Genomic DNA, 11,801 nt, shown 5'->3' with positions numbered 1-11,801 from the left:
TAACCTTGCTTAGCCTAGTCCCTTGCGTGTGTGTGTGTATACACACATACAAAACACAAACATACACATACAAAACACACACACACACACACACTCACAGGGGTGGGGGCAGGGAACCCTCAATAAAGGCCAAATGGCTGGCTGTTTAAGAAAGTTTTCATAGTTAACCTGGCTTCAGTATGAAATTCAAAACAATGAGGACAGGACTCAAACATAGCAGGGAAATAACATACACTTTTAACTCGCAAAATAAATACTAATCAATTTTATTTTATAAATACAGATGCTGAGTTTTCTTCCAATTACCAACAGATTTGTTTCACATGCCATTTATTATTGGTGGTGGTTTAAAAAATTATTTAAGTAACTGGTTAGGTCAGGATAAATGGGCACCATTAGAACTGCTAAAAAAATATAGCTGGATACAATCTTCCAAAACTAATATTCTGGGAGAAAAAAAAAATCTTTGGAATTTCTAAAATGGTTAAAGGGAAGTGGAGAGAAAAAACACAATCAAATATTCATTTGATAACATTTGCCGGCTGTTAGAAGTGTCTGGGCTACGTGAAAACCAAAAGGGCTTTTAGCAGTTCAGAATTGGATAGTAATGAGTTTCCATTTCAACTTATATCTTCCAAGCAAATTTTATTTTCTTAGCGATTTACAAAACTAATTAAAAAGACTAGCAAGAGATAATAACTCATCCTCTATTTTGGCCCTGGCCATGTTAAGCAAGAGGCCAAACTAATTCTGCAGCTTTGGAAAATGTCAAACAGAGTTTTCCCAGGAGACATGTAATCCTGTAGGTTCTACCCAGGTCATGGCAGCAATTGCAGACATCAAACAAACCCCAAGCCCAAACTAAACAAACCCAAGTCTAAGTGGTGTTTTGAGGCATACATCACCGGACAGCGTGGGTCATGCAAACACGTTGCCCACTGTTGACCAGTTCTGGGCAATCTGATCACACTCAGGGCCAGGGCTCCATGCGGTGGGCCGGGAAGGCCAGGAAGCCCAGAATCAGGGAGTCTACACAGGGGAGACTGACAGATGGAACCCCAGAGCTCCAGGCTGTATCTGGTTGTGTGGAATTGAGATGAACTCTAATCATGAGTGGTCCCACTGCTTGGTGGTGCCGGAGCCATGCCGGAGGGCCTGTGATTGAAGGCACCTCATTTGAGGAGTTCGGCATGAAGTTTAAAGTGCATCCCCATGTCTGGGGAAATCATAAATCCATTCTTCAATATTCACACTGACCTTCAAAAACTTTTTTTATTTGTTTGGTAAATGTTACTTGTTACTCTACGGGAGGAGCCCGCAGCATGATGCACATCCAGGACGGTGCCCATCTCTCCCCTCTTTGACTCTAAAAGGAATGACAGCACACTGCTTCTGCTCCAGGCTAACGTAGCCCCATCTCTTCATGTGGAATAAGATGGATTTCTTCATATCAAGTTAAAGCTTTCAACTGCCTGAGAGTTGGGTTTGTCAGCTACATAGTAATTCTATTATGTAGTGAGTTCTCTACACAGAAAATAACAATGTAGCTGTAAATTAAAATCGAGCCCAGGAATGCGTGCACAAAATATGGAAATGACTATGAGATCTGTGAGTTACGTTGTTATGCAGGACAAATGCAGCCACTGGCGAGCATGCTTGCGAAGTGTTTGTGTTGCTAGACAATATGTAAATTCAAATGCAGTCAACAGCATCAGCTTAGATGCAGCCCCAGCTTTCATTCAGGCTAGTCCTGTCATGATGTAACATATGGAGATGTAGGTTCAAGAGGAATTTCAAAGCTGCAAAGAAAAAACATCAGATCGGGCGAAGTAAACTCAATTTTTATTCTTCTATACAATACATGGATATACGGATAAATTTTCCTTAAAGAGTTGCAACCCTGAGGCAGTGTCCTTGGGTACATAACGTATAAAGCAACGGTAAATGAAATCTGAATGCAGGAATGACAATTGGACTTCAAAAACATAATTTAATATTTATGAAATTGCACACATACCAATAGTATTCTAGGCCTCATCTAGTCTCTTAATCCAACTATTTCAACTGCCTTGCAGTTTGCATATTGGACAGCCTGATTTTCTACATATATTTTGTCATATACAATGCCTTCCTTCTGACCAAAATTTAATAAATTAACATGTGATTTATATATAGGAATTTTTGTCTGGTGAGTGCATTGCCAGAAAGCCTGCCTAGTTCTTGGCCACAGCATCCGCCCACATAAAAACTTTGGGCCCCAGAGGGGAGCGGACGCCATCTGACTGCAGTAACCTTGGAGTCCTGGAGGATCCCCTGAGATCTACCAGAGGCAAGTTTTCCACCAAATTTGGGGGCCACAGTAAGGGCATGGCAGAGGAGGTGGAAGGCAGGCTGTAGCCGATTAGAAGAGATGGGACATCAAGCTCCTGGGTTAAAGAACCAGTGAATGTGATGTCCTTAGTTTTCAGGACACACAGCCTGTCCACTGTGAAGGTGGGGCAACAGTGGGGTCTACAGGTTGACTGCGGTCCCTGAGGGGCAGGGACAGATGGGCCCGGGTACAAGGAGACCACGCCATGCTTCTTATTCATGAACCTAATGGATGGCCACAGACCCTCCAGTAAATATTGGAAACCTGTTTCTGAATATTCCATTTTCCCAAAGTTTTATAAACTATGGTGAGGGCAAATGCTTATGAGAAACTAAAGGTGAGTTCATTATATTATTTATATATTATCATCTTCCCTCTGAGGATAACATAGAACGCTAAATAAAAAGCAGACAAATACCTAACAGGTGACTCGAGCTACAAGCTCTTTCAATGAGAGGGTGACTTTTACCTTAAAATAATCACCAGGCCTGGAAAGCAAATCTTGAAAGCAAAATCTAACTTTGGCCCACTGATCCACAATGATCCTGAGTCCCTCCTCTATTCCCAAAGTCTGTTTTCCCGAGGAATATCCTCCAATAATATTCATTTTGTGGCATAATTATTACAAAGGGTTAAGTGCAGCTTTATCCTCATTTTAGGCAGCGACCCTGCCCTGGTCCGACTGCTCACTTCACTTATCAGAACTCCTGCGTGGCCGGCGGAAGCTGGATACGTTTTCGTTCAGTGCATAGATCCTTCGGGAGAACTCTTCAAATTCTCCCAGCACTTGTTCGTCACACTCGACTGCCACGGCACTGTCCACTGGGATGCAGTTAAATGCCTCTAGCTGATCGCCTGAGGTGAAACCTGTGGCTTCCAGCCCAATGATTTCTTCCGCCTGCTCCACGGCACAGCAGAGCTCGGCTTCTGAGACTGAGTGGAACTCACCTGGCAGCTGGATGCTGGCAGAGCCAGCCTGCTCGCTGGGCAGGAGGGTGCCATTTACTGTGGCCAGGTGCCCAGAGAGGGCTTCTCCTTGCTCTTGGCTAGTGTGCACACTCACACTCACATGGCCTCCATTTAAGCTGTCACCCAGATCTACTCCTTTTTTCTTGTTTTCTTTGGAGAAGTCCAAGGAGGTATCCAAGGAGGAGGACAGAGATGTTGTCTTTCTCTCGGACTCTCCTGTGGAAAGGACGGTGGTCACAGGCTGGGCTAACGCTAAGTTGTAACTGGGAGGAGGGGTTTTGTACTGGAGTCTCTCATTCTCTGAGCTGGCCCGTTTTCGATATCCTTTGTCGGGTGAAGGGAGTCCTCCAGAGAAGCCTACATCTGCACCCCCAAATACGGAGCTTTGTCTCTTTGGAACAGGGATTGCACTGGAAGTGTGATGTCTGTCGCTAGAAGAGAAACAAAAACAAGAAGTTACTTTCTGCTTCAGAACTTGGCTTAAGCCTTCCGGATCCAGAGACAGAAAACAGCATATTTAGGTTTGAGATAATAAAAATAAATAATAATCAATCTCAGACAGCATTTATTATAGTGTCTGAATGTATGAAACATGAGGCACGCTGGGTCCACCTGTAGGAGCTTCCTTCAAGAAGGATACAGACATGTTGCAATATGTTTAGAGAACAGGACCCAGGGAAGGGTGGGGGATGAAAGCCATGTCACCTGGGGAAGGTCTGAAGTAACTGGATGGACTGGTACGGAAAGAAAACCACGAGGGATATAATCAACTTCATATTTCTGAAGGGCTCTCAATATCCTTATTCTCATTTTTAATATCAATTCTTACTTTATCTTTGTAAAGCAGTCGCTCTCATTTGGCAGAGAAGTCAAATGACTTGCCCATGATAACTCAGTGAGCCAGTGGCAACGCTAGACTAGAACACTTGCCTCATGATTTGCTGGCCAACAGCCTGTCCAACACCCAAATGCTGTCACCCTGCATTAGAGAATGGGCAGAGAGAGGATAAAGGGTACTTTTCAAAACATTTTTAAAATTTTTATTTTGGGAGTGTGTGTACTTTTTTAAAATGAAAAATTAACTTGGGAAATGCCTTCTCCTTTATAAGGCTAGCCAATACTCTCAGTCTTCGGTTTCTTCTTTTGAGCCTGAGCTCCTTCTCAGGAAGATATCTTTGGGCCAGCAAAAATAATCATTGTTCAGCTATACAAAGCTTTATAGTTTCTGAAGCAATTCCATATACATCATTTCACTTGGTCCTTACAAAAACCCTGTCAAGAAAGGAGGACATGCATTATTACACTTAAGTCTGAAATAATAAATAATAATCAGTTAATGGAAATAGAGTATCTACCCCCTGGAAATGATGGCTATGTTATACACTGTGCTAGTTAAGCCACATTGGGAGCATTGATCACAGTTCTAGATATTGTATGTGGATGAAATTAGTTAGCTTCAATACAACTATATAAACAGACTGGGTCCAGAGGCAGAGGGAGGTACAAACAGAAGATCCATTTGACTTGTATTCTTCAGATGAGGAAACATGCACAGAGAACTTAAGTAGCTTGTAAAAGGGCAACCACCAAGCAGTAGTAGAGGCAGGACTTGAACCTATATACTCCTAGCAAATAGTTACTATATGTGTCAGGCTTTGCAGAGGGGAGATAGATGCAAGACAGCAGGCCCTGCCTCCAAGGAGCTGCCAATCTTGCAGCAGAAAGACATCCCTAATTGTTCAAATAATACATTTTCAAATGACAAGTGTACTACATGCCCTAATAAAAGAGAAAGGTTCTAGGGTTCCTCTACCTGTGTCTATAGCCACAAGTCCGGGGGCCTCTCCCTGTTCCCTCTTCTCTCAGATTTTTTTCTGATACTGGATTATATCTGTGGTCCCAGACACCCAAGCAAGGGTTATTCTTCTTGGGAAAGGCAACCACAAGGCTTCTAATCTGTGGGCCTGCTGGATTCCTTTGCTTGGTTATAAGTATTGGTGCCAGGAGAGATTTCATAATTAGGGGTGGTCATTGGGGTGCATATAGAACTGGGAAAGCAGATCAGTAAATTACCGTTTTTAGTTCTCAAGATAAACAAAACAAAACAGCAAAATCTGCTGGCCTTAATCTAGGTTTTCAGCTAATATGTTGTCAAAACTCACAGTAATTTGGTAAGCTATGCATTTTTGCCAACCTTCTTGTTTTTACTCTACCACTTGCTGACAGCGTCCCTCTCTAAATGATTTTGCAAGTTGACTAGGTAATCAAACCACAACAGAGCATCAGACCGCCCACAGTCTATTTTGCGCAGACAAGCCAAGCTTGCAGCCCAGCCAGGAAGGGTGGGAAGCACCAGGTGAACCAGCCTGAGGAGATGTCGTTGGTGTGTGACCAAAGCCAGGTGCTTTGCCACTCATGGCTGTGACCCTGGCTGCCACCGTCACCCTCCATCCAGGCATCCGGCTTTGGTTCTCTGTTGGGCCCCTAGTGAGCTGGTAAAAGGCAGGGCATGAGGAACAGGCGTGGGGCACACCTAGATGTATTTACTATATAAGAGGAAGAGGGGTTTTTGTATCCCTCACTGATTTTGAGACTCTGAAAGTTCTCCTCAGCTCTGCACAACAGAAAAGTGAAGTGTGACATCTCCCTAACCCCCACCAACTACAACGGGAAGGGAACGACCGTTTTCCCAAGCATTGATGATGTTCTGAGCACTGTAGAAGGTGCCCTGCACACACCGGCTTTTGCACGTGCCCTGTGAAGAAGGTAGGTAGGTGGGTTGGTCATGTGGTCTGTTCATGGTTGACGAACCACATCTGAACTAGATTCGGTCTAACTCCAGGGCCCATGCTGTCCGTTTTGTCCCACATGGGAACATCATATTCAAATTCAACTAAGACTTGCTAAGTGCCAATGACATGGCACACATCAAGCTAAACGCCATTGCACAGGCCTTCTCACTTACCCACAAGTTCTGTCTGAGATGGTATGATACTCCCATTTTCACAGATGGATTCTAAGGCTTTGAGAGGTGGAGACTGGTATTTTCTGACATCCTGATTTTGTGACATTCTTCTCCAGTGCCCTTGGATTTTTATGAGAACTCAGGTAATGAATTCAGATGCAAATTGGAAAATCCAAATACCAGTAAAATGGTCTCTCTTAAGAATGATAAGAAAATGAGTTATTTTGGATAGGCAATAACATACCTGAGGTTACTTTTTTTTTTTTTAGAGATAGGGTCTCGTTCTTTCACCCAGGCTGGAGTACAATGGCATGACCATAGCTCACTGCACCCTCACCTCCCAGGCTCAGGTCATCCTCCTGCCGCAGCCTCCTGAGTAGCCAACACTATAGGTGCATGCCACCATGCCCAGCTAATTAAAAAAAAAAGTTTTTTCTTTTTTTTTTTTCAGAGACAGGTCTCACTATGTTGCCCAGACTGGTCCTGAACTCCTGGGCTTAAGTGATCCGATCCTCCCGCCTTGGCCTCCCAAAGTGCTAGGATTACAGGTGTGAGCCACTGCCCCTGGCCAGGATTATCCTTTTATCACCACATTTTGTCTCTTTCCCCATTTTTAGCTATGTGAGATGAAACTTTTCAAAAATTTTTATTAAAGCCTTTCTTATAACCTCAAAAAAGTTGAACAAAAAAGGTATTTTCTTGTTGCCTTTGGGCCATTGATACGAACATGTGTGACTAAGTGATGACACAGTAAGGAGACCATAGGATTTTCAGGGACATTTGTTTCTCAGGACATGAGTCTGGAGTGAAGTCTGAGTCTAAGTTGGGGTTTTTCTGTGTCCTCTCTCACTCAGATGGTCAGTGTGATTGTGTCGGTGCTCCTGCCTGCAGTGGCTGCTCTCTTCTTCTTTAAATATTCTGCTGCTAGTTTGCTGTGTTCTTGTAAAGCAGAGGTCCTAAGAATTGTGTGCAAAGTAAGAGTAAACAGGATTTGAGCGATGGGCCAGGAGATGTCCTAGGCATAATATGCTTTATTACGTGAGTTTTGTAACATTAGTTTTGGCTGCTTAGAATTAATTTTTTTATTACTTCCAGGATCTTAGATATATTTCAGATTTTAAAGATAGCTGAGCTCTAAATAGCTGAAATATTAGATGGTTACATTAAAATACATATAAACACACATGTATTTTAAATTATTATGATAGTTAATACTTACAGTTAAACCCCACAAATATAAGGTGTATAAAAACATGAAATTCGTAAGCTTATCACCTACCAAATAACAATTACTAGTTAGGACATTTTCCTCTTAAACTTTGATTTTATGTATGTATGTGTGTTTAATTTTTAAAAAGCCCTAAAGATGTGTTTGTGGCATATATACACAATGCTATATACTGCTGTTGGATGCCATTAAAACCTCTTGGTAAATACAATTCTAAATGGCTGTTTCATTGAATGGAATATCATAATTTACTTAATTATTCCCTTAATTTTGTAGATTTAGGCTGTTTCTAAACTTCTACTATTAAAAAATAAACTGTTGGAGCATCTCTGTATAAAAACATAAGTTTTAATAAAATAATGTTGATTTTCATATTTAATAGAAGGTTTTGAGAAAGACCCTTCATTATATATTTTAGTATAAGCTGAAGGAAAAAAAGAGGATTTTACCTCGACTATTGCCGAAAAAGAGAAAGGTAGCAATTGAAAAGGCAAATGCTAGATCAGAAAAGAAGAATGCACAGCAGGTTTCGAGATTCGTTTTGTCTGATTACAGTCTGGCCTCATGATTATTTCAGTTAGATAAAGAGACTGAAAATTCATAGATTTACTAATTATATGACCAATTTTTAAAGGCTGGTGACAACTTATCACATGAAATTGGTACATTCATTTAGGTTGTGATGAAAAACTTATAGGGAGTTTCTATTCTTAAAAACGACCAAAAGCATAAATGTGGGTGTTTGGGGAGGAGTGGACGCAGCAGGAAACATGGTGGCTTTTCTTTATCCTCCGCTCCCACCAGGGGCCCTATCTGTGCTGAAGGCGCAGAGCCTGAGGTTCAAGCATCTGGATCCAGTCCCCAGTTCACTGCACGCCCTCTCATCTCCATTAGCCTTGAGAGGATGTCTCTTCCAGCTTGGCTTACGTCCAAACTGGAAACATGACATCTGGGGTTTAATGCTGAGATTTATTAAAAAACAACCACCCAAAGATATCGTAATTGCAAATTTACTAGGCTACAGTTTAGTGAAACACAGCATAGATTGTTGAATAATTGAACCACACCAGAGACTGTTAAATTACTTCATAATAAACCTTTTGCTATAAGTAAAAAAGGATATACTATGGTCACAAACAATAGCATGATGAGGGAGAAGCCAAGTGACTTGGAGTTTAGAGGTCAAGGAGGACAGTCTGGTTTCAATTTGGCTTCGTTAGATCAAGTTTTCTCTGAGCTCTCTGAATTAAGGTGACTAATTTCTTTCTCATTCTGTGAGTCCTTACTTATTATTTTCAGTTACCTTTTCTTATCTCTTCAGCTCTCTCTGGGATAGTGGAGGTAACGAGAAAAGATGTGCAAAGACCTGGATTCTACTCCCAGCTCTGCCACTATGATTTGGAGTTACAACTTAAGGTTGAGCTCACCATTTATTAGCTTTATGACTATGGGCAGTTTTCTCCTTTGTGAACTAGATCATTGGACTATGATAAGGATTAAATAAAATAATGCTCTTAAAATCCTTGGCAGAATGCCTGGCATATACACTGATGGCAGCAGTAACTGTGGTTACTGTCATTATGATTAGCTTCCACAGGCTTCAAATTCCAAAAGTATTATCCTCATTTTACAGAAGGGACAACTGAGGCTCAAAGACATTTGTGTCTTGCACAGGAACATGGGGTGAGGCAGCAGAGGAAAGACTGGAATCTAGATCTCCTTTCCTCCACTGTTTTCCCCTACACAGCATATTGTTTAAAGCAGGAACAAACAGAACTCTTCCCACCCAGCCACATCTCCATTTCTGTACATCAGAGAGCTAGCAGCAAGAAGCAAATAAAAAATTAAGGCAAGTGTGAAAGAGTTTTGGAGAAAAAGTACCAAATCAATCAATAGATTTATTCTGTTCAATGTGAAGTATCATTCCAGCCTTTTTCCCCTTTTTTCTTGGGGGCATGAGGTGGGCAAGGCTTTGAATAAAGTAGAAGTGCTCAAAATGCCTCTATTTGCATGACCTACCAACTGCTAGGGACTATAAGAACTTCCCAGAATCCTGTGAAGTACATTCCAATTGTCCCCAAACCCCTGATACATCATTTTTCTGTATGATTTTAGCTTCAGGGAGAGAGAATTTTTGCAAGAGGGAGAAATCCTCTATTTCCCTGACCTGAATGAGGAAGACCATGTTCAGTCCTTTTATAACTGTTATACAAATGCCTTGCCATGAAGCCAGCCTGGAAAATGACAGGGCCCAGGTTCCTACTCCACCATCCTTGCCCCATCATCTCCCCTAACTCTTCCTCTTTCTTTTGCTTGTACTGCCTGAAGCTATACCCTCCTTCTACAGAAAAGAGATGGGAAGAGAGAAAACAAAGTAAGAAAGCACTGGTCAAATGTGATTCCTGTTTCTGCATCTCCGGTTTGTTACATTCCAGAACTCCATATGTAGCTCCACCATTATGAAACATAGGACATTGGTGATGCACTTACTTCACTGCTCTGAACTTATGCTCCCTTTCTGTAAAATGGGTATATCCACCTAATAGTTATTGCAGTAAGGATTAAATGAGATATACAAGTAAAATTCTTAGTACAATGGGTAGGTACTTGATAAATTATTATTAATAATAAAACAACAGCAACTAAAATGTATTAAGTGCTATGGGCTGAGTGCGCTGTTAACAGCATTATACATGGTCTCATTTAATCCTCAACAACTCTATGAAGTATTATGAGCATTATCTTCCTTTTATAGATGAAGAAACTGAGGCATAGAGGTTAGGTAACTTGACCAAGATCACAAAGCCACTAGGTGGAAAGCTGTGATTTAACCAAGCCAGTCTGACTAAATAAATGTTAGTTCCCTTCTCTCAATCCCTAGGACCTTTAAGTTCTTTTGTTGCCACCAAAACACCTACATTTGATCTCTATTTCTATTTGAGGGAGGGGTGAGAATCAGAAGGTAATTTTTAGGTCAAGTGGATTGGTATCTTTTCCTTCTCTTCTCTTCCTGCCTGTGTTAAGTTTGTATGGCTTTTTTGATTTTTTTAGGACTTGTTATACAGTTAGGCATTCTAAGCATCAATTATGAACAGAAATGAATTCTGCCACAAAACGATGTAAATGTGGAAACTTAGGGGAAAATGAAATAAATAAAAAATGTAAAGATTTACCACATCAAGAGAGTTCTTGAAGCTAGAGTCAGTTTTTAAGTATTTGAGAACAGGTGGTTTTTTTTTCCCCTATTCTCTTTCAGATTCACTTGTGCTTGCTTTATCTGCCTACAACCAGATCTCACACTGTAAAGTATTAGGAAAGAGTACAATTCACAGTCTCAAATATGTGTCTTTCCCTCCCCTACAAAATGTTTCCTCTGAGGAACATTACTAGATCACAGCTGGTCAAAATACTAAATCTTGATTGTCTGGATCCTGGCCAAACTCTACAGCTACAACTCGGTGGAATAAGAATACTTAAAAAGAAAAAAAAAACCCTTTAAACAACATTTGATCTTCTTCTTTCTCCCCCCTCATAGCAAGCTATGACCTCATGGCAGTGAGACCTCTACATGGAGGTGTTTAAGTTGGTTTACGGCCATTAGAAATGTTTGAAGCTCTAGGTACTACTCTGCGCCAATATCATGTCAACTGTACTAAAAAGCAATAATAGTTTCTCACCTTCTTAAAGATTACTGCTTAAATAATGCAGAGCAACGACAGGGCTGCACAGAGTGCCAAAAGCTAGTTGCCAAGGCAAAGCTAAGGCAGAATTACGTCTTTTGGCAGCTGAGAAATTATGACATAAAGTTAGTTTTCTCAAAAAAACAACCTCCATAAATTAGGCTACTATCCTTTTTCAAAATTCAGCAAAGGCTGGGATTTATCTTTCTCCTCTCCCTCTCTTGGATCAAGTAGAAACTCAGAGCATCCTTTTGGGAAAGCCAAATTTAACAGCTAGATCTTATCTCCCAGGAGGTAGCTGAGGGTTAATAGTTCTAAGCATGCAGTCTTCAGGCCACAGGCAAGCAATCTAAAGGCCTCTCACTGTTACCAGATAAGTGTAAGTGTTTAATCTTCACTCTGGATATTAACAAAAATACGCAACAAAATACTGGGCCAAAAGCACAGGCTAAAATCTGTGCCAATGGTCACTTTTCCCTTGGGCTCAGCTTGGAAAGTTTTCTGCCAAAGTCTGACTAAATAAAAACAGAATATAAAAAGGTACAACTGAACAAGGGGGCCTTTAGATTTTATTTAAACTGAGTAGTG

The 11,801-nt window shown here is 41.1% G+C and overlaps 1 protein-coding gene across 1 annotated transcript in view; it reads right to left on the bottom strand.

Moving 5' to 3' along the window:
* Window positions 1–1,826: 1,826 nt before the first annotated feature.
* UVRAG (UV radiation resistance associated) overlaps window positions 1,827–11,801 on the bottom strand; it is a 286,852-nt gene continuing 276,877 nt past the window's right edge. Inside the window, exon 15 of the mRNA XM_012645741.1 lies at window positions 1,827–3,771. Within this exon, the coding sequence (XP_012501195.1) occupies window positions 3,063–3,771 (709 nt within the window). The 3' untranslated portion in view covers window positions 1,827–3,062. The remainder of the gene's footprint in view (window positions 3,772–11,801) is intronic.

The sequence above is a fragment of the Propithecus coquereli genome, unplaced genomic scaffold, assembly GCF_000956105.1.
Source record: "Propithecus coquereli isolate 6110/MARCELLA unplaced genomic scaffold, Pcoq_1.0 Scaffold235, whole genome shotgun sequence".
Taxonomy (NCBI): Eukaryota; Metazoa; Chordata; class Mammalia; order Primates; family Indriidae; genus Propithecus; species Propithecus coquereli.
This window is presented reverse-complemented; position numbering and strand designations above follow the sequence as displayed.